This window comes from Bubalus kerabau, chromosome 15 (genome assembly GCF_029407905.1).
Source record: "Bubalus kerabau isolate K-KA32 ecotype Philippines breed swamp buffalo chromosome 15, PCC_UOA_SB_1v2, whole genome shotgun sequence".
In the NCBI taxonomy this organism is placed as follows: domain Eukaryota; kingdom Metazoa; phylum Chordata; class Mammalia; order Artiodactyla; family Bovidae; genus Bubalus; species Bubalus kerabau.
In genome coordinates this window covers 78,200,363-78,223,190 of record NC_073638.1, presented here as the reverse complement: position 1 = coordinate 78,223,190, position 22,828 = coordinate 78,200,363, and the positions used below count along the sequence as shown (strand labels likewise).

General features: G+C 43.9%; 2 protein-coding genes across 9 annotated transcripts in view; both read left to right on the top strand.

Moving 5' to 3' along the window:
* The window catches only part of AGBL2 (AGBL carboxypeptidase 2), a 30,097-nt gene extending 10,257 nt beyond the window's left edge, over positions 1 to 19,840 (top strand). For 7 of the 8 annotated variants that reach the window (XM_055547116.1, XM_055547118.1, XM_055547115.1 and 4 more), the window contains 11 exons: positions 2,653 to 2,806; positions 4,709 to 5,491; positions 7,145 to 7,301; positions 9,435 to 9,561; positions 10,334 to 10,434; positions 11,482 to 11,612; positions 13,321 to 13,387; positions 14,447 to 14,569; positions 15,439 to 15,546; positions 16,810 to 16,899; positions 19,082 to 19,840. In XM_055547116.1, the coding sequence (XP_055403091.1) occupies positions 2,653 to 2,806; positions 4,709 to 5,491; positions 7,145 to 7,301; positions 9,435 to 9,561; positions 10,334 to 10,434; positions 11,482 to 11,612; positions 13,321 to 13,387; positions 14,447 to 14,569; positions 15,439 to 15,546; positions 16,810 to 16,899; positions 19,082 to 19,255 (2,015 nt within the window). In that variant the 3' untranslated portion in view covers positions 19,256 to 19,840. The remainder of the gene's footprint in view (positions 1 to 2,652; positions 2,807 to 4,708; positions 5,492 to 7,144; positions 7,302 to 9,434; positions 9,562 to 10,333; positions 10,435 to 11,481; positions 11,613 to 13,320; positions 13,388 to 14,446; positions 14,570 to 15,438; positions 15,547 to 16,809; positions 16,900 to 19,081) is intronic. The other variant, XM_055547120.1, reaches the window with a different exon arrangement.
* Positions 407 to 853, top strand: LOC129627668 (40S ribosomal protein S15a-like). Its single transcript, XM_055547124.1, has one exon. It carries the CDS (start codon positions 446 to 448, stop codon positions 836 to 838), a length of 393 nt encoding a protein of 130 aa, XP_055403099.1. The 5' UTR covers positions 407 to 445; the 3' UTR covers positions 839 to 853.
* Positions 19,841 to 22,828: the final 2,988 nt, after the last annotated feature.

The following is a 22,828-nucleotide window of genomic DNA, read 5'->3' as shown; positions in this document are numbered from 1 at the left end:
TCAGCAGCATATTGAAAGGATTGTACACCATGACCAGGGGAGACTTGTTACAGGAAGCCAAGGGTGTTTCAACATAAGAAAACTGATGTGACAAACCACATTAATAGAACAAAGAGGGAAAAAACTACACAGTCATCTCAGTCGGTGCAGCAGAAGCATTTGACAAAATCCAGCCTTTCATGATAGCATTCTGAAAACTGGAAACCGAGAATTTCCTCTGTTCAATATCCTTTATTGATACTGGATATTTATTGATAAAAGGATATTTATGGAAAGGAAGAATCAACTTCAAACTCACTAAAACAGCCATAACAACAGTAGGGACAGTAACAAGTGCCAGGGAGGATGTGAAGCAGATGGTAATAGTAACCTTGAAGGCAGAAAGGAGATGTCATGTTAAAGAGCTGTGAATCAGCCCTTTCCGCCATCTTTCCGTGCTGCCAGAATGGTGCGCATGAATGTCCTGGCCGATGCTCTCAAGAGTATCAACAATGCTGAAAAGAGAGGCAAACGGCAGGTCCTTATTAGGCCGTGCTCCAAAGTCATCGTCAGGTTTCTAACAGTGATGATTAAGCATGGTTACATTGGCGAATTTGAAATCATTGATGATCACAGGGCTGGGAAAATTGTTGTGAACCTCACAGGCAGGCTAAATAAGTGTGGAGTGATCAGCCCTAGATTTGATGTGCAACTCAAAGATCTAGAAAAATGGCAGAATAACCTGCTCCCATCCCGTCAGTTTGGTTTCATTGTACTGACAACCTCAGCTGGCATCATGGACCATGAAGAAGCAAGACGAAAACATACAGGAGGGGAAATCCCTGGATTCTTTTTCTAGGGATATAATACAAATAAAATGCCTCAGAGGACAAAAAAAAAAAAAAAAAAGAGCTGTGAATCAATAGATAGAAATGGTCAGAAGAGAAGTCAATTTTATTAGAAGAGGAATATGTACCAAGTGTAATTAGTAGAAATGGAATGTAAGTTAATAAAATCGCGGGGGGAAGGTTAAGAAACAGCAAGAGATAGTAAAGAGGAAGCTGCAATGGGTTTACATTCCTACCACAGGAAAAATAAAATGAGCGGATTTTAGCAGAGAGGGTCCATCTGAGATGTGGTTATACACGCTCTACTCCCAGTTGCCTTGGTTTTGGACTCTCATCTCACTGTTTTGGCAACACTTACTATATTCAGTGAGGTAGAAAAGATGAAGCAACTACCTAGCTCCACCTTATGGAACGTCTGAGGAGGATTTTGGGAGACTTTAAAATCTAAGATCAGGGGACTTCCCAGGCAGTCCAGGGTTGAGACTTTCCTTCCAACGTAGGGTGTGCAGTTTCAATCTGTGGTTGGGGAGCTAAACTCTCACATGCTTCATAGCCAAAACACCAAAACAGAAAACAGAAAAAAATATTGTAACAAATTCAATAAGGACTTTAAAAACGGTCCACGTAAAAAAATTTTTTTAAATAAAATCTGAGATTGTAAGTCAGTTGACTTGAGTGATAATAGGGGATGTATCGCTCCTAGGACCTCAAGAAATTCTTGGTATCATAAGCCTGTTTTACCTGTCGGTGACCTTGTAGTCATTTCCAGTAAACCAGATGACCACGGATCCCCACTGCCTCATTGGTTCTATCCAGACGTATTTCTACAGAGGGAGAAACCCTGGGGCTGAGAGCTCATTCTCCCGATACGGCAGCTTTTGTGAATTGTCCTGTTAATACACATTTGCGGCAGCTGTCTTGATCTTGCCTTTGGATTCATCAAGTGGAGTTAAGCCCACCCTCCTGGAGGAATGAAGAAAACGAAAACTGAGAAGATGGGGCTCCAGGGAGAATCTGGGAGTTTGTCAAGTTAGGAGTCCTAGAGCAACCACGTGCTCTAAGAATGTTGTGGGTTAAATAAGAAAGAGGTTTTGTTTTTGAGATATGTTACTGTGGGCTATGAATTGGATCATTTTTAATGTTACCTAAGAGGCTCAAGAAAATGTTGAAATTCCTTTATTAACGACATCTGGTTGCTGGTCTGTACATTGATTATGGTTCCTTGAAAAGATTGAACAACATGGGACTCCAGCTCTTAAATGGATCATACGTACTCTGCTGCTTTCTCTGCTTTTACTTCCTCTGTGCTTTTACTCCCATTTTATACTCACTTTCTCTTTTGCTTTCATTTATTATCCAAATTACTTACTCTCTAAGTCTCCACAGTGACAAGATTGCATATAGAAGCAAAAGTCATAATGTGAATCTATCTACTAATGAAAGATTATCTACTTATAAAAGCAGGCCCTGTACATGTTTCTATTTGTTTAGTGCATGTATCCATCCTGCCCCATGGTCAGGATCTTTGTTGATGTCAATCATCTGTTGATTGGCAGATATTGCTAATGTCTGACAACATAACGCAAGTATAGTAAAAAATAATTGCAAAGTGAAATTATCCATATAAGTGATGCAAGATTGTATAAAGTCAATGAATATTAAATAACTACTTGCTTCACTTGCAAAGCCGTTGACTACTAAGAATATAGACATTTCTTATTTAAATATTCCTTGTTGTTAAACTAAAATAGTGCTTAACAAAACATGTACTGGATAAATGGATTCTGAGTGGAACTTGGACTAAATATATATATCTCATCCACAGTGCCCACTGAAGATTGCTATTTTACCAGTTCCAGAGTGGGAGGCAAACGGGGAATTATCAAGGAACTTTCTGTCTCCTTACAAGGACCAGAAGATAATACTCTGCTGTTTGAATCAAGGTTTGAGAGTGGGAACCTGCAGAAAGCTGTCAGAGTGTGAGTAACAGAGAGGAATTTCCCAAAGGGATGATGACTGAAATGACTGAGAAGTGTCTTCAGGAATCATGTTAAGGAGTCAGGAGTGTGTTTGTAAAAGAGAAAAGTGATGAGAGATGATTGTGAGGACAATGAAAAAGAATGAAATAATTGTGACTCATATTTTCCTCTAGAAAAAAAAAAATTATCCAAACTGTTTTTTCTACTTCTAAAAGAAATTAGTGCACATTTGAAATTTGCTTTATGGACCTGAAATAGACTGTTAGATATTTCTCCAGCAAACATGCCCTTATTCAAGATCGACAGAGAATTGCAGTTCGGGGTCTGCAGCCACAGGGAGCCACGAAAGTCCTGTAATGCAAGGGAGGGAGAACAGGTAGCTGAGAGGAGAAGGGAGTTGGGAGGCTTTAGTAAACAAAAGGTTCGTAGCTTTTCATTGGCTGCATCCTTACCAGGAAGGAAAGAGTTCTTCCTATTGGGCTCCACTATCATTGCAGGGCTTGAGAGCTCCCCCTTCTGGTCTCCCAATTCTATTTAATTAGGGTTTCTGTTCATTAACTTTTTACAATCTTAATAAAAATGTTGTTTAGTTACTAGCCCGCCAGGCTCCTCTGTCCATGGGATTCTCCAGTCAAGAAGACTGAAGTGGGTTGCCATTTCCTTCTTCAGGGATCTTCCCAACCCAGGGATCAAACCCACATCTCTCATGTTAGCAGGTGGATTCTTTACCGCTGAACCACCAAGGAAGCTCCTTAATAAATACCTAACATAAAAAGTTGAAGTCCTATAATCATACCTCCCAGATGCAGCAACTGTTTATATGTATTAATTTTTGTGTATATGCATTAACTTTTTTCTCTGTGGATAGATGTAATATGTAGAGATTACATGTTTTTTAAAAATAGTATGCATACTGTTTGTTTTTTTAAATACATACTGTTTTGCATGTTGCTTTTTTCCACTTAACAAGTTTTAGATGTTTTCTTATGGCCGCACCACAGATGCATCTCCTTATTTTTAATAGCTCATGTTGTCCTATCATATGGATACTCTATATCTTATTCGCCTTTTTCCCCAACTGATGGGAAATGAAGATGTTTACAGTGTTTGGCTTAATGAATGAATACCCTTATGCCTTTGTATTTTTAAGTATTGGTGGTGTTATGAGACAAATCCTAGACATAACATTGTTGGGTCAGGGTTTGATCACTTCAGTAATGCTAGTTGTTGTCCAGCTGTCCTCCCAACATGATTTCAGTCCCCATCAGCAGTGTGTGAGAGTGCCTGTTTCCCAGCTCTGGAATGCCAATGAGATGGAGGCAGAAGGAACATCCTATTTTAGTCCACACTTCATGAGTTTTGCTTGTGGATGAGCATCCTTCCATGATCTCTGGCATTTGTATTCTGTCTTCTGCAAGTTCAACAAGGTGAACGCTTTCCAGAAATGTCCCCTCATCTTCAAATAAGTGAGGATCAGGTATAAAGACAGCACAGAGGGCTTACAGGCCTCCTCTACAGAGATGATATCCAGAGTGCAGCTCACAGGCAGCACTGGCTGTGGCCTCACTACTGTTCACGCATTTCAGAGAGAGCTGCTGAAGTAGTTAGAAACTGCCGTCGGACACTCCTGGAAGGCACCCAGGCGCTCACGGGCTCCCCACCACGCTGCGCGGCAGTGTCGGTCTCGACGTGCTTCCTGTCCCACTCCGAAGAAGTTTTCTTTCCCCAAGTTCCTGCTGGCCTGATCCATGAATTGGCAAACTAGGGAAAATAGAAAATAAGTGTTTGATATAGCAGGCTTTTCTGTTGCAGTAAGACCTGTTTTTATCAGGAGAAAACAGTATTTGTTTTGTGAGGGGCGAGTGGAGTTACAGAGATGTGCTTCTGTGTTCTCTATTACAGAAACACCTTTGAGTATGAACTCACCTTGCGAACTGACCTCTACACAAATAAGCACACTCAGTGGTTTTATTTTCGAGTTCAGAACACCAGAAAAGATGTCACCTATCGCTTCACCATCGTCAACTTGCTAAAACCCAAGAGCCTCTATACTGTAGGGATGAAGCCGCTCATGTACTCCCAGTTGGATGCCAGCACCCACAGCATTGGCTGGAGGAGAGAAGGAAATGAAATCAGGTACTACAGGAACACCGCGGATGACGGACAGCAGCCCTTGTACTGCCTCACGTGGACCGTTCGGTTCCCGCATGACCAGGACACTTGCTTCTTCGCACACTTCTACCCATACACCTACACTGACTTGCAGCGCTTCCTCCTGTCGGTGGCAAACAGCCCCGTCAGATCTCAGTTCTGCAAGCTCCGGACTTTGTGTAGGAGCCTAGCAGGAAACACCGTCTACCTGCTCACCATCACCAACCCAGCCCGGACCCCTCAAGAGGCAGCTGCGAAGAAAGCTGTGGTCTTGACTGCCCGCGTGCACCCCGGAGAAAGTAATGGCTCCTGGATTATGAAAGGCTTTTTGGACTTCATCCTAAGCAACTCCCCAGATGCTCAGCTCCTCAGAGATATCTTTATCTTCAAAGTGGTCCCCATGTTAAATCCAGACGGAGTGATCGTGGGGAATTATCGGTGTTCGCTGGCTGGAAGGGACTTGAACCGGCATTATAAGACCATTCTGAAGGACTCTTTCCCCTGCATCTGGCACACCAGGAATATGATCAAGAGGTGAGGCTTCTGTCCGTTGGTCTTACACTGTCAGCTCTGTCTAATGTGTGAGCTCTTTCCCAATGACATAGGAGTCAGGAATGGTTTTGGGGACAGTCTGTAATGTTCTCTTTGCAGCCATGTGGGTTTGTTAGTTTTCACATTTTTAAATCATGTCTTATCTCTGGGTTGAAACTAAACATGGAGTATTTCACTAGAGGTGTTTTACTTACAAGTGAAATGATTGAATGTAAAAGGTCAAAAGTCAGGGAGTTCATAGGTCTTCATGATGAGATTTGTGTAATAATAATAATAGTACCTAACCATTCGTCAGTTCCTGTGTACAACAGGCAGTATTCTCAGTGCTTCCCACATGCCCCATTGAGTCTCACATTCGCCCTGTGAGATGGGCACAGTTGATGTCCCCATTTTATATAGGATGAGGAAATTAAGGCCCAGAGAAGTAAAGAGACTTGCCCAAGGTCGTACAGCTAGTTCTCTGGTTGCAGAGTCTGAATTCCTTGTTGCTGCTGCTGCTGCTAAGTCGCTTCAGTTGTGTCCGACTCTGTGCAAGCCCATAGACGGCAGCCCACCAGGCTCCGCCGTCCCTGGGATTCTCCAGGCAAGAACACTGGAGTGGGTTGCCATTTCCTTCTCCAGTGCATGAAAGTGAAAAGTGAAAGTGAAGTCGCTCAGTCGTGTCCGACTCTTAGCAACCCCATGGACTGCAGCCCACCAGGCTCCTCCATCCATGGGATTTTCCAGGCAAAAGTACTGGAGTGGGGTGCCATTGCCTTCTCCAGAATTCCTTGTTATCCTCTTATAAAGAAAGAATAATAAATCAATTTGCATTTTCTAAGCCAATGTAAAAGTAGTTGAAGACTAATGATATAACAGCACCCACCTTAAAGAAGCTTCCATTTCACTGGACCTGAAATTGCAGCACATAAAAATATGTGGACTCACGTACCTTCTCACCGTATCTGTGTGAATGGCTGAGAGCAGCTTTGGGTTGATAGGCAGAATGGCTCAGAGTGTATATTGGAGTTGGGCAGGCCTGGGTCTGAGACCTGGTTTTACTACTGACTGCTTCTGTGACCACGGAAGCCTCAGTTTTCTTATCTGTAGAGTGGGGATAATAATACCTGCCTTGGGTGGTTACTGTGAGGCTTAACTGAGATAATCCATGTTATCTACTTAGCACAGTCCCCTGCATGTTGTAAAGGTGTGGCATTTTTACCATCATCACAGAGAAGGTAACTGTGTTTAGAAGATTGAATAGGTGTCCTGGTCATCCAGAGACAAGAGCTGAGTCTTAGAGGAACTAACCCTGGAATGTCAGAAACCAAGGCTGCCTTTGGTTCTTTCCCCTCTCTGCCTGTCTCCCTCTTTCCACAGGTCGGCACCAGGGTGGGTTTTCTTTCAGTGGATTTTCTTCTCTCCTTCCACAAGGCCTGCCCATCTCTGCTTTCCATGGCTGGCAGGGCAAGGAGTGCTGGAGACATGTTTACATCAGGGATGAGGTTGGGGGTCCTTTGAAGGTCATTACGGGCTGAAATTTTCTTGGGAGGGAAAGTATCAACAGACATGCTTAAGGAAGAGACTCCAAGGGATCCTTGACTATTCTCATGCCTTTGTATACTGACTAAGTCCTGTGTTTGCACCCCCCCATAGACTTCTTGAAGAAAGGGAGGTTCTCTTGTATTGTGATTTCCATGGCCACAGCCGGAAGAATAACATCTTCCTGTATGGTTGCAATAACACCAATCGCGAGTTCTGGCTTCATGAGCGAGTCTTTCCTTTAATGTTAAGCAAAAACGCACCAGATAAGGTAAGCACGAAAGGTAATTTCCTGTCCACTGACTGAGGGAGGAGGATAACTCATCCATTCCTGTATGCAGTGTCTGATTTGCCACTTTGTTGCCCTTCATTATCTTGGGTAAATCCCAGAGCGCTGGACTTCAAGACTTTATAAAAGTGTGGCTTTGAGAATAACACTGTGTTCATCAACCAATGAAAAGATAAATAAAACTGTAGTATGTCCACACAATGGAATGTTATTTGGCAGTAAAAAGAACTGAACCGCGATACACCCGGACTCAGATGAACCTTGAACACATTATGCTAAGTGAAGAAGCCAGACACAAAAGGCCACATGTTATATGATTCTGTCCTAGGAAACATTCAGAAAAGGCAAATCTGTAGAGACAGAAGGTGGTTGAGTGATTGCCGAGGGTGGCAGGGTGTGTGACAGCTAATGATGTGTCCTGGATTTCTTTTTGGGGTAAGAAAATATTCTAAACTTAGGTTGTGGTAATGGTTACACAACTCTGTGAAGATATTTAAGCCACTGAATTGTGCACTTCAAATGTGTGAATTGTACGGTATGTGAATAATATCTCCATAAAGATGATTTTTTTTTTTAAATGGCTGTTGGCTGCTTTGCCCTGGGTGTAAGTTCAGACTCATAGTAGGTAGAATTCTCTACCATCTTCCACCCTGTGGCTGGCAATGGAAGAAGGAATTGAAAGACAAAACGCTCATGTTATATGAGCCTCTACAGAAACATGTATGTAATACAAGATCACAAATGACTGTAAGGCAGTAGAGGACTCATAAAAACAGCTTAAGAGTCTTTAGTGGTTGGTTGAGTAATAGCTCTGTGACAGTTGTATCTGCGCTGATTTAAAAGTCAGTTTTCAACACCAGAAATAGAGTCACAACGTGTAATTGGCATTGGAAAGAAGACGTTAGATTGGGTTTAGAAAAGTATTTAAATGATAGCACAGATTTTTCTTACATAAAGATATAAGACAGGGACTTCCCTTGTGGTCCTGTGGTTGAAAGTCCACACTTCCACTGCAGGGGGTGAGGGTTTGATCCCTGATCAAGGAACTAGGATCCTGCATGCTTCCTGGTCCAGCCAAAATAAAGAGAATAGGAATAAAAATGGCCCTTTAAAAATAATTAGGCCTGAAAAAAAATCAAACAAAAGTATAGGACAAAGGAATCCCCTGGGGGTCCAGTGCTTAGGACTTGGCTCTTTCCCTGCTGTAGCCTGGGTTCAATCCCTGGTCAGGGAACTAAGACCCCACAAGCTGTGCAGTGTGGCTGGAAAAAATATACAGAGGACAAATATTTCATATCTGCGACTTATTTGTTAAAAAAGGAAACGGAAGCTTTTATTCCTTCTGCCCTGTTTCCCTCCCTGCCTCTTTTCTTTCTTTTCTTTTTTTAATCTTCTTATTTTTTCCAGGAATCTCTTTCTTTCTTCAAATGAAATCATATCCAGAACCCAGTATCTAAAACTTGAACAAACTCTTTGGCCAACCCAATATATGTTTACAAATTCCAAATGAGGAAAAGAGTTGGGGGTGATCATGAAATACGATGGAGGCTATTGAACTCCAAGCCAGGACCACATTAGTGTTAGGAGGTGGGAGAGTCTGGGCAGAGGTTATAGGGGTGAGGGATACACAAATCACAGATAGAGGATAAGGGTTCTAGATCCAAGGGTTCAAGGTGGGGAGGGGTAGAAAATAAATCTCAGGCTGGCTGGTGCCTTGAATACTAAAGTAAGCCAGCATTCCCAAACAGGTGTTGAAGGAACCCTAGTCCTACAGAATGTCCCTGGGGAAGGTGGGAAAGGAAAGGAAGAGTTCACAGGCAATAAAAATCAGAATCTACTCTCTCCCCTAGTGAGAGTCACAGTCCACAATAACACATTAAATGAGAGGTCCTGCAGAGAAGGCCTGTTTAATTGGATTAAACCTTCATCTCCCTGACCAACAAGACTGCAGAACTCATTTTTTCATCTGTAATATCTATGACACCCCTTGGTATTTTATGGAGCATATGTTAGAAACTAATAGATACTTCCATTTTTTTTTAACCATATTAGTGAATTTTAGACATCTTACATTTGCCAGTTTATGATTAACAGAGGGTTTGGATTTCTCTTTAGTTCTCTTTTCACAGTTGTAACTTTAAAGTCCAAAAGTGCAAAGAAGGAACAGGACGCGTGGTGATGTGGCGGATGGGGATCCTCAACAGCTACACCATGGAGTCTACGTTTGGCGGGTCCACCCTGGGTAAGCTGTCTTTGGTAGATCACGGGCCATTATGGCAAGAGGAAGACAAGCCAAGCACTGGCAAGGTGAAATCCCTTTGAATGTTGGGGAGATAATTGACCTAGAAGATTTTCTTGTCTGTGCTTTAATGCTAAATTTGAGAACCCAAAATATGAGTGTGAAATATACTGATGGGGCAGTACAGCACAGCGGTTGCTCAGGGCCTGGAAGTACAGCAGGCCTGAGTTTGGGTTTCCTTTGCGTGCATGCTCAATCACCCAAGTTGTGCCTGACTCTTTGCGATTGCATGGTCTGTAGCCCGCCAGGCTCCCTTGTCCATGGGAGTCTCCAGACAAGAATACTAGAGTGGGTTGCCATTTCCTCCTCCAGGGGATCTCCCCGACGCAGGGATCAAGGCCACATCTCCTGCGGCTCTGCATTGGCAGGCAGGTTCTTTACCACTGAGCCACATGGGAAGCCCTTTGAATTTCCTTTAACTGGCAATAATATTAGTACTTGTATTACAGGTACTACCTAATGAGATAGATAGTGTTCATAAAGCATTTGGCCTAGTGTTTATCACAAAGTAAAACCTCAGTAATTTAGGTATCATGATGTAAACTTGATCATTGTCAAAGATTCTCCTGAAATGGACTAAGAGAGAGACCCTGACCAGAAGCATAATATTCTAGAATCAGAGGTGGTGTTTTTAATGAGATATTATTCATAAATTAGATTTGCATTTGCTCATGAAGACTTAGTAAGAAGTCCTATGGATTTTTTTTGTCCCCAGGCAATAAAAGAGACACTCATTTTACCACTGAGGATCTGAAGTCCCTGGGTTATCACGTCTGTGACACCCTTCTCGATTTCTGTGATCCTGACCGAACCAAGGTAAAAATGGGCTCTCAAGACAGGCGGTGATGTCACTGGGATCGTTGTCACACGGGTCCAAAGTCAGCCCAGTGGGGTGACAGGTGATCTTTATTTTCCTCCTCCTATTTTTCTGAAGTTTTTATAATCAAAGACAGTGAGGAAACCTCAGTCTGCACACTCCCGGCCAACGGTAAGCCCTCGTCCTTCCCCGGGAGTGGGGGCCGCAGCGCCCCTCCCATGCAGCCTCTCCCTCGCTCCTGGGCCTCCCTGTGGCAGCACCGGAGCTCGCTCCCCTCCCTCCTGTCTCAGAAAATCAGGCGTCCTTTCTCTTCTCCAAAACCGTCTCTGCCCTCAGTGCACCTGCCAGCCTCCCCCGTGGTCTCCCTGAGGTCTTGCCTTATCAATCACCTCTTCTCTTTTCTGGGCCTGTTTCTGTTTTTTTTTACCTTTTCTTCTTCCTCTTAACTGCAGATGTTCTCAAGCTGCCCCCATCCTAAATCACAAACAGAGGCTTCCTTTGGCCTTGTTTTTCCAGGAGCTTATTTCTATTTCCCTTTATTGTTCGCCTTCTTAAAAGGGAGCCTGAACTCATGGTCCCTAACTCATCTCTCATGCCCCCTCTGAAATGTCCACCCTGGGAACACGTGACATGCACCACTCTGGATGCAACTGTACCATAAAAAAATACTTAAAGGAGAATTTGACCTCAGCATAGGGCCTATTAAATCAGATTTGCCAGAGGCCAAAATCTGAACCACCCCATTCTAACTTTTCCTTCTTTGCTACTCAAAAATATGAAGCAAATCCGACCTTTGCATTGTTCAAGAAGTTTATTAACTATAACCAAGGGAATGGCTAAAGCAGTATTCATTGACATTCTTCCCTACAAATGCTTTTGCCTGTTCCCACAGCCCATGTAACTTACTGTTAACATGCCTGTAGTAGCAGAGGTTACAGTTACTCATCCCTGTGTTCCCAGCAATAAACAAAGTGCCTTTCAGCATAGTTAGTATATGAATAAATAAATGAATAATCAAGAATAGCTTTTTTTTTTCAATTCCATAGTTCATGCAGTGTCTGGCAGAGCTTAAAGAGCTCTTACAACAGGAAATCCATAAGAAATTCAAGGAACTTGGACAAGATATGGATTTAGAAAGAAGCTGGAGTGACATCTCTTTGTCTGATGTTGAATCCAGGTATCAAACTTCATTTCAAAGTAAAACCAGAGAGGTTCTATTTTTTTAAATTATTGTCTTGCTTGCTCTGTTGTGTTGGTTTTGAACCTCGGATGCAAAGTATTGAATAAAATCATGGCACACTTAGGTACACGTTGTTCTTTCAACAACTAGGTATTAAGTGCCTGGTCCTTGTTAGCCTCTCCTCTCGGCTCTGGAAAGGGTTAGAGAGCCCTGATTTGTGGCCCCAAAGTAGTTCTGCCGACTCAGTCTCCCAACAGTCTCTTTAGGAACCGTAACAACCAGACCATCAGGCCAGGCAGGGCGTCGCACTCGCCATGTCGCCTCTTGCACTCTCCCAGAAGCCTCTGCCTGACTCACAAGGACCCCTGCACCAAGGCCTCTTCACTTGCAGTCTCAAAAACAAAACGCTCCCTGCATATCAACTCCTGCGCATTGGGCCCAGTGGGGACTGACTCAAAAGCACCCTGGCTGCATCCTGACATGCTCAGCAGGGATACCCTGATGGATTTAGTGAAGAATTATTGAATCCAGTCTGCCAGCCTCAGCACCAGCCTCCATGGGGCTCGGTCCATTCCCGGCATCACACAGAACAGCGGGCTGTGTGTGCAGGCCCAGTGTGGCTGTGTCTCAGTGTGCACACACGTCATTTTAGACATCTTCTGGGGCATACCGCGTCTCACGCTTCTATCCCCTTTGTTAATGTTCTGTGTTATTTCCAAAAGGGACTTTAGAGGCTATTATCTGGCGGCCTCAAAGGCTGCTGCTCAGACTGGAAAAGCCTGTGAGAACAGGGAGCTGGGAATTATGAGAAGCGAGAGCTTCCTTCCCGCTGCTTTGCTGCAGGGCTCCTCATTGTGCACTGACAGGAGGGAGAGGAGCACGGACAGAATGAAAGGGCTGAGCAGAAGAGCGGCTGGGGATGCTGTCCTTTCCCAAGAGATCTGAGTTTTGTGCCTAAGACGCTTTTCATATACGGAGGACGTGTCACAGGGCACAGCTTTCAGTTCTCGCCAACCACACCCCAGGAGAGGAGAAAATAGAACGCGGCTCAGAAACCGAGGACATGATGAAGAGGATGCATTCTCTGAGTCCTTATTCATCCCAGCCTGTGAAGAAAGGGGGAGATGACGGTTTGCGGGGGGACTTCAGATCAGCCTAGACGTTCATCTGAAGCTTTCCAAGGGGGATTTGGGGTGTTAAAAGTAATGCTCCTAATCTGTGACCTACAGATCTTTTGTTATTAAATGTATCTCTTTGTATTTTCAACGCATTCTTAAAGAGTAACTAGTCACATCCTTGCTCTCTGAGCTGGTACTGACTAGACGGGCATCGCACACTGGAAAGAGCCCCTGCTCTCAGACAAACCACAGCCCCCTGCTCTTCTCTCGGGCTGTTCTCTGTGGGATTCCTTAAGAATCCCACAGCCTCTCCCAATCACTGCCAAGGGCAGCTTTGTCCAGCTGGCCACTATTTATTTTGCCACACGGGTCATCTCTGTTTCCTGTGCCTGGTGCACTGCCTGGCATGCCGAGGTGTTCGCAATGAATGAATGGTTGTGCTTGTCTTGATTTCTTAGTAATTGAAATACACATTGCGGGCAAATAGCAGACCAGGTGTCCTCACCCCATGCCACTATTCTGGTCAGTGTTACACATCCTGGAAATTAATGACAGGTCTTTCCCTTTTCCTTTCCTTCTGGAAACAGCACCAGCGGTTCTGACAGCTCCCTCTCAGATGGCCTCCCTGTTCACCTACTGAACATAGCGGATGAGGTGAGATTATAGAGACTCTGACACCCAGGAAGTAGCAGCCTAAGAAAAAGCCTGACACTACTGAATAGTTGGGAGGAATTTTCAACTGTCCTAAGATCTGCAGAAAATATAGTAATAGCATCCTAACTGGTTACCCTGCCCTGGAGTCCTTCTTTTTGTCCTTTGCAACTTTCTTCTTTAAAACCTAGGGAGGAAAAATGCGAGGACTCCACATGTATTCCAAAATTAACAAAAAGTGAGGGGGAAATGTTTAACTTAAAGTGAAAACCATGTTAAGAGGTAGAGGTTGTTAAAAGCGACACACACATTTTTAAAAGTGTTGGAAAGTGTTTTTGTTTACATGGTCTTAGGTAGTTTTCTTTTTTTTTTTTTTGGTAGTTTTCTATATTTCTGTATATTGATATTTTTGCCCTGTCTAGTCACAGACTTTTTTTTACATAGATATTATAAGAGCTTTAGAGACAGCAAAATATTTGTTGTGGCTTATTATGCATTTGATTTCCTAGCTACATTAAGAAATATCTTCATCCTAGGGTGAATTTAAGGCTGTGTCAGATGAGCCAGCCATATCAGACTAGACCCTACAATTTCTTCAGCTAGATTTAACAGCAGCATCCGAATAAGCTTCACCACACCATGGGTAACTGGAAAATTAGTACCAAGCTTCATTTGCTTAACTATTAAAGCTACCTTGTGGTAACAAACTGTATCAGTTGATCACACAGCTAGTAATCAGTATCGTCTGTACTTGCCAATATTGCCTTAAGTAATGTGCTTTCTCATTTTATATCACAGACATTTGGTTATTGGTAAAGGTGCCTCTTTGGCAGTATATCTATAATAGGGGGATTTGGCGTGTTAAGTGGGGAGGGGTCCCTAGTAATGAGGTAACTGAACTGTTTTTTGGTTCTCCAAACCAACAACAACTCAACACTCTGTGAGGGCCCACATACTGGGTTAGCAATGTTGTCTTAAGCATTGTGTGAAAAGAGTGCTCCCTATGGGTGGGTGTCTCTCTGGAACCTTCAATGGCTAATTTCTCTGTACTTTCTGAAATAGTTGAATCAGAAGAAGACGATGTATAAGAAGAAAAAAAAGGCACTTAAGTCGAGAAAACAGCGAAACAAACAGTATCAGAGACGTACTTTGATGCTGGAGTCAAAGTTGACTGAAGATGCCCCAGTAAGAATGCCTACGTCTGCTGTCTGGTTAGAGTGTTCCTCAGTGGGTGCAAGAAAGAGCTGAGGTTTACTCTAAACCAGAAAGGGAATGGGAAATGGGACGGGGGGGGGGGCGTTTTCTATGTGGATTTCAGAGCTCTTACCTGGGTCCTCAAAAGCAAAAGCTTTTGAACTGTGGTGTTGGAGAAGACTCTTGAGAGTCCCTTGGACTGCAAGGAGATCCAACCAGTCCATCCTAAAGGAAATCAGTCCTGAACATTCATTGGAAGGACTGATGCTGAAGCTGAAACCCCAAAACTTTGGCCACCTGATGCAAAGAACTGACTCATTGAGAAAGACCCTGATGTTGGGAAAGATTGAGGGTTGGAGGAGAAGGGATGACAGAGGATGAGATGGTTGGATAGCATCACCAACTCAATGGACATGAGTTTGAGTAAACTTCGGGGAGTTGGGGATGGACAGGGAGGCCTGGCGTGCTGCAGTCCATGGGGTCGCAGAGAGTTGGACACAACTGACGTGGGTCCTCTGGACATCCCTGAGCATACTTCAGCTTGGCCCTTACACTAGACTCTAGCACAGCAAGTCCAGGAGTCCACCAAGTCTGGATTTGTAGAGGAAGGAGGTAGTGGTGGAAAAGTGGTGGCAAGAGCCAGTCCAGAGTGGCTGGGTGGTGAGAGATCAGGCCTGGTGCAGGCCAAGGTCACTTGGGCACCTCCTTCCTCACGGCCACACCCACGCCACACCCCTTGCTCTCCAAAGATGAAAAGGCCTTCAGAGACGGGAGATTCGCTCTTGGGTGAATTGGGTCTGTTGTGAGTAGATTAATTATAACAGAGCAACTGAAAACTGTTCTCTTTGCAATCCTTCTAGGAAAGGGCAGGATTTCCTTCTACTCTGCAAAAGCCTACTGCCTTTTTCAGAACTTCAGAGAATGCCAGTTCTTCAATGATGAAATATGAAAAATCAAGATTGAATAAGGTATTATTTTTGCCTTTTTTTTTTTAACTCACGCATAGAAAAGTTATTAAAAATTTTTTTGGAAATATATTTAAAGTGTACAATGTGATTTTATACACACATGCACGCACGCACACACACATATATACATTGAGAAAGGATTGTCACCATTTAGTTCATTAACACATCCATCACCTCCAAGATTTACTTTTTTTCCTGAAAGCGCTTAAGCTTGGGGCTGTCTACTCTGTTCCGTTTTTAGTCTTTGTCACGCAGTTGCTCAGATTTTTCCAATTAGTGCATCTCCCCCTCAGGGCGAAGAATGCCGTGGCCCCTTGTCACCCTGACAGTGCAGCTGGGAGCAGGGGGACATGAGCATTGGTGGGACACTGACACCGCTCTGCATTGGACACCGTCGAAGTCTGATATCACGCATCGGTGAATTGTGATTTTTATACCCAAATCGTAAGAGCAGGCTGCTGGACGCTGCGTCCATCCATTCAACAAACTGAAGTGTACACTTCGTGCAGGCCACCTACTGAACGCCGGGAGGGCAGCATCGAACCAAACACCCTCCTGCCTCAGGGACCCTGGCGTCTGCTGGGGGTTTTAACAAGTAAGCAGGAAGTTAGCGTCCAGAGTAGGATGCGATAGGAAACAGAAGGGACAGATCCAACCGACTTTTTAGTGCTTTGGAGCGTGGCTATAAAATCCGCGATTCTACTATGTATAAAGTAGGTTTGGGTACAGTAGTAGCCAAACAGCGTGCGTGAGGCCTTCCTTGCGGGGAGCGCTGCGCCGTGGGTGAGGAGGATAGATCGAGGCCCCACGACGTTACAGCGCGGAGCCCGAGCAGAGCGCAGCCTTCTTCGTTCAGTATCGAGGGCCATTCGGCGTCAGGTGCGATAGCGGCAGGAGCGCACGCTGTGGAGGCTGCCTTCAGCTCAAATCCCAGCCCCACTGTGGCATCCTCTGTGAGTTTCTTAACCCCCCGGGGCTCCGTTCCTGCATCAAAAATGCTGGTGTTGTACTATCTACACCATGGGGTTGTTGAGAATATTCTACATGAACACATGAGTGAAGTGCCCAGCACATAGTAGGCATTCAGTAAGTATTAGTTCCCTTCTTTTCTTTGAATTACTGTATTTGCATTCTGCCTCTCTTTTCAAAGTGAGAGAACCATAATGAATCAACATGCATGAATAAAAAGTCCTCTGTGTGTTTTATACAATCACACACTTGTCCAAGTGGAAAATTTAGTGAGAATATGGTCCTTTATTTTAGTCCCAGTTAAACGGAAGAGGCAAAAGCACCTCCCTGGACCCAACAGATATGACCACCTTGATTTTGACTAAGAATAAAGACAGAATACAGGTATTTCACCTAATATATGTATATGTGTATATATGTGTGTGTGTGTGTGTGTGTGTGTGTGTGTGTGTGTATCTATATGCCCACATTGATTTTGTTTTTCAAATGTATTATACGATTGGAGGGGTGGTGATCCACAGTCCACACAGTGTTGTCTCTGTGGATTTGTTCTGTTGAGGCGAACATCTCAGGTGGTTTGCCTCCTCAGGCTGCACACACCTGACCAGCCCGGAGCACAGCCCACAAGGCACCTCAGGACTGGGGAAGCTCACCCAGGGCTGAACACTTTCCATGGCAAATTTTATTTTGTGTCAGTGAACACTTGTTAGGCAGCTAATTGTTTTGTAGCTCCACAGCAACACTTCAGGTAAAAAGTGGTAGTGAATGCAGCGATTCTCAACCCAGGAGATGTTAACAACAAATTGGGGTGCGACCATCACGTGTGAGGGGTGTCTCACATCCAGTTACAGTGACCGTTCAGTACAGAGGTTTGTGAATGACCCGCTTTTTTAGAAGAATAAGTTTGAATGAATTCATATTTGTCCCTATAATAACATCTCTCTTGCTCATTTGTACCTGGGCATTCTTTCCTTGTTTAGTTGCTAAGTTGTAGCCAACTCTTTTGTGACCCCATACACTGTAACCCTCGAGGCTTCTCTGTCCATGGGATGTCCCAGGCAAGAATACTGGAGTGGGTTGCTATTTCCTGCTCCAGGAAATCTTCCTGACCCAGGGACCGAACCTGTGTCTCCTATATTGCCAGGGGGGTTCTTTACCACTGAGCCATCAGGGAAGCCCCATTCTTCCTTAGAAGGAGGAGAAAAAAATAGAGCTGGTGAACCAGCTGGCAATGCCAAAGAATATTCAAACTACTGCACAATTGCACTCATCTCACACACTAGCAAAGTAATGCTCAAAATTCTCCAAACCAGGCTTCAATAGTACATGAACCATGAACTTCCAGATGTTCAAGTTGGATTTAGAAAAGGCAGAGGAACCAGGAAAACACGTGGTCTCAAATAACCCTGGCTATGTCTCTGGGAAAGTGCTACTCACATGTGTCCAGGTGGAGCAAAAATTGAGGACCACCGTATTACTGTGGCTAGATGGCGCTTGTGGTAAAGAATCTGTCTGCCAAAGCAAGAGACATAAGAGATGAGAGTTCGATTCCTGGGTCAGGAAGATCCCCTGGAGGAGGCCATGGCAACCCACTCCAATATTCTGGCCTGGAGAATCCCATGGACAGAGGAGCCTGGTGGGCCAGATAAAGTCCATAGGGTCGCAAAGAGTCAGACATGACAAGGAATTTAGTATGCACACGTGCGCTAGGTAGAGATTGGATGGTTTTCTCAAGATCAGATCCCTGCCATCTTCCAAAGTCTGCTGCTTGGGGATTCTGAGAATGATGCTCTTATTTACCCATCAGTATCTTATGAAGATCCGACCATGTGGGGCCCTCTGACGGCTGTATAACATGAGCCCTCCCTTAAGGCCATGATCCTCTAGGAGGAGTAACAAAGTAAATAGTCCAACCACCATGATATCACAGAAACAGAACAGTGAAAAGAGAGGTGGAGATCAAGTCAAGTCCAAGAGGATTCTGTGCTGACACGCTGATAAGTGATGACTGTCCCCTTTCCTCATACAGCGTCCACTGCAAGATGTATGTAGGTGGCTAAAGCCGAATCCCCCCACTGAAACATGCTGGTGAGGCTTAACATGTAAATTGGGGTTCATTTAAGCCCAGCAGAGTAGCTGAATGCCATCCAAGCCTTTACTTCTACTCCATTTTTCTTTAAATTTCTAGTTTAATGTTTCTGTAACAGAGATGTAGGCGTTTGACTTCCATGGTATGTCAGAGAAGAGTTTAAAAACTCTGGGCAGTCTCCAACCTTGTAAGTCAAGTTCTCTTTCTTTGTGTAAGGTTTCTAAACAGCTTATAAAATGCAATCCCTGAGCTTCTCGGAGCAATTAAGCTATCACCCGTGGACTTTTCTTTGGCCATCTCAGGGACTAGGGTGAATGCTTGATTCACCCCTGCCCTGTAACAATGTCGGCTACTTTGGTATTTGAGGAGAAATGCGACTACCTCTCTCTAACTCCTTGTACCAGCAGCCCCAGTTCTAACTGCAGCTTTAGGAATTGCAGCACAAAGTGATTCAACTCTTCTATCTTGTTTGCACAGAAAGAGAAGCCAGGATTTACAGTGTCTTGCAATCCAAAGAGAAGCACCAACCCCAGCCAAGAGCCAGCTCCATCAGTGAAGCCAAGCTGGTCCGGGAACAGATATCCTGGCATAAGGGGAAGCCACAGGACCGCCGTGGCATACCCATCCTTGCACATATACACCTACCCATAGAGTGCCTGGGCCACGCCACACAGGCACTTCCTTGCTGTGTTCTGGGCTCGGCACGTTTTGTAACGAAGGCGTTTGTGTGCTCAGGAGCTCCATCCACGTGTTGCATTCTGTGCTGTGCGTCCATCATGCACCATGCACCTGACCCCAGGAGCTTACACTGCATGTAGGATCTCAGGACGCATACCTCACGACTTAAATTATTTTTTCATGAAATGAAATTTTATTGTGATGTATCCAAAAGCTTCCCTTATCAGAAATTGAAGTGCGTGCTCATGAAACTACAACACAGATATACCTCAGTTTATATATTCTCTTTAAAATTATGTGCAAAGAAGCTTTAAAAGAGCAGACTATTTTAAACGTACTCTGGGAGTTTGCTATATTAAATAAAAAGTCTTGCACCAGAGCTTCTAGCAACGAATGATCAGTCAGGCTGCGGTATATCAGGTTTGTTCAGGGTGAGGTGTTCCCACACAGAGGAAAAAACTCATGTTATTACCTGGAAGTCAGTGTTGCATAATATTATGCTCAGCATGGTTATGTAAGTTTTTTAACCCATTGATTAAAATTCTTTTTCTCCCACAAGTTATTCCCTTTGATTGGTTAACTGCGTAATCTCATGTGAATAGCTACTTTAGATTTTCTGTCCTTGGCAGGCCCCAGGCACCATCTGCCAACTACGTCCTGTCATGTCAACATGCTGGGGTCACTCCAGTTCATGCCAGGCTTCCTGCTTTGACCTGTTTCCTTTTATGTTGGGTTGAAAGTTTCCTAGTATGTTTTGTGTTATGACTTTTAAACCCTTTCAGCCACCACCACTACCTGGATGACTAGAGATTAGAACCACATGGAAACATATTCTGTTAGAATCCCAGTGTCAGTGTCTCTCTTTTTTTAATCAGCCGACTCTTAGGTTATGTATCTGTTTGTGTGTTGTTGGCGGCACTGGGCCTCTGTTGCCGTGCGTGGGCTGTCCCCAGGTGCAGAGAGCCGGGGCTGCTCTCCCATGGGGGCACACGGGCTTCTCGCCGCGGGGGCTCCTCTTGCTGCAGAGCGTGGGCTCTGGGGTGCGCGGGCTCAGTAGTTGTGGCACTTGGGCGTGGTTGTCCCGAGGCATGTGGAGACTTCCCAGACCAGGCATCGAGCCCACGTCCCCTGCATTGGCAGGTGGATTCTTAACCACTGGATCACCAGGGAAGGCCAGGCAACTTTATTTTGAGAACCATTCTAGGTTTACCGAGAAATTGAAATTTTTTACTACAGAGAGTTCCTATATACTGCCCACCTCCCCGAAACCCCTCGGGAATATCTGCCCTTGCTTTTTACATAGGAGTCTGCAAATGGCCTTCTTCTAGTCCACACCTTACCCCCTGAAACTTTAGTCATCTAGTCAACATTCTATCTAGAAATCACCCCACCAAAAACCCCACTTTTTGTTACTAAAAGGATATCGTTAAAGGACAAGTCCCAAAACAAACTGCTCAGGGCAAACCTTGTTTGAAAGTTGTTCAGAAATACTTTTTTTTGTTCCAAATAATTTTGGAGAAAACTAACTTTAAAAATTACTTTCTAGATGACTCTACACATGGACATCACCAGATGGTCAATACAAAAATCAGATTGATTATATTCTTTGCAGCCAAAGATAGAGAATCTCTATACAGTCAGCAAAAACAAGACCGGGAGCTGACTGTGGCTCAGATCATGAACTCCTTATTGCCAAATTCAGACTTAAATTGAAGAAAGTAGGGAAAGCCACTAGACCATTCCAAGTATGACCTAAGTCAAATCTCTTATAATTATACTGTGGAAGTGACAAATTCAAGGAATTAGGTCTGATAGAATGCCTGAAGAACTATGGACAGAGGTTCATGACATTGTACAGGAGACAGAGATCAAGACCATCCCCAAGAAAAAGAAATGAAAAAAGGCAAAATGGTTGTCTGAGGAAGCCTTACAAATAGCTGAGAAAAGAAGAGAAGCAAAAAGCAAAGGAGAAAAGGAAAAATATAAGCATCTGAATGCAGAGTTCCAAAGAATAGCAAGGAGAGATAAGAAAGCCTTCCTCAGTGATCAATGCAAAGAAATAGAGGAAAACAAGAGAATGGGTAAGACTAGAAATCTTCAAGAAAATTAGAGATACCAAGGGAACATTTCATGCAAAGATGGGCTCAATAAAGGGCACAAATGGTATGGACCTAACAGAAGCAGAAGATATCATGAAGAGGTGGCAAGAATACACAGAAGAACTATACAAAAAGATCTTCATGACCCAGATAACCAGGATGGTGTGATCACTCACATAGAGCCAGACATCCTGGAATGCAAAGTCAAGAGGGACTTAGGAAGCATCACTACAAACAAAGCTAGTGGAGGTGGATGGAATTACAGCTGAGCTATTTCAATTCCTAAAAGATAATGCTGTGAAAGGGCTGCACTCAATATGCCAGAAAATTTGGAAAACTCAGCAGTGGCCACAGGACTGGAAAAGGTTCAGTTTTCATTCCAGTCGTAAAGGCAACACCAAAGAATGTTCAAACTACCGCACAATTGCACTCATCTCACACGCTAGCAAAGTAATGCTCAAACTTCTCCAGGCCAGGCTTCAACAGTACATGAACCATGAACTTCCAGATGTTCAAGCTGGATTTAGAAAAGGCAGAGGAACCAGAGATCAAATTTGCCAACATCCATTGGATCATCAAAAAAGAGAGTTCCAGAAAAACATCTACTTCTGATTTATTGACTACACCAAAGCCTTTGTGTGGATCACAACAAACTGTGGAAAATTCTTCAAGAGATGGGAATACCAGACCACCTTACCTGCCTCCTAAGAAATCTGTATGCAAGTCAATAAGAAACAGTTAGAACCAGACATGGAACAGACTGGTTCCAAATTGGGTAAGAAATATGTCAAGGCTGTATATTGACACCTTGCTTATTTAACTTCTATGCAGAGTATACATCATGAGAAATGCCAGGCTATATGAAGCACAAGCTGGAATCAGATTACCAGGAGAAATATCAATAACTGCAGATACACAAATGACACCATCCTTATGGCAGAAAGTGAAGAACTGAAGAGCCTCTTGATTAAAGTGAAAGAGGAGAGTGAAAAAGTTGGCTTAAAACTCAACATTCAGAAAACTAAGATCATGGCATCTGGCCCCATCACTTCATGGGAAATAGATGGGGAAACAATGGAAACAGTGAGAGACTTTATTTTGGGGGGGCTCCAAAATCACTGCAGATGGTGATCGCAGCCATGAAATTAAAAGACGGTTGCTCCTTGGAAGAAAAGCTATAACCCAACCTAGACAGCATATTAAAAAGCAGAGATACTACTTTGATAACAAATGTCTGTCTAGTCAAGGCTATGGTTTTTTCATTAGTTGTATATGGATGTGAGAGTTGGGCTATACAGAAAGTTGAGCACTGAAGAATTTATGCTTTTGAATTGTAGTGTTGGAGAAGACTCCTGAGAATCCCTTGGACTGCAAGATCAAACCAGTCAATCCTAAAGGAAATCAGTCCTGAATATTCATTGGAAGGACTGACGCTGAAGCTGAAGCT

Bases quoted from the DNA above. Each gene is read 5' to 3' on its own strand.
- LOC129627668 (XM_055547124.1), top strand. From the start codon at position 446: ATGGTGCGCATGAATGTCCTGGCCGATGCTCTCAAGAGTATCAACAAT.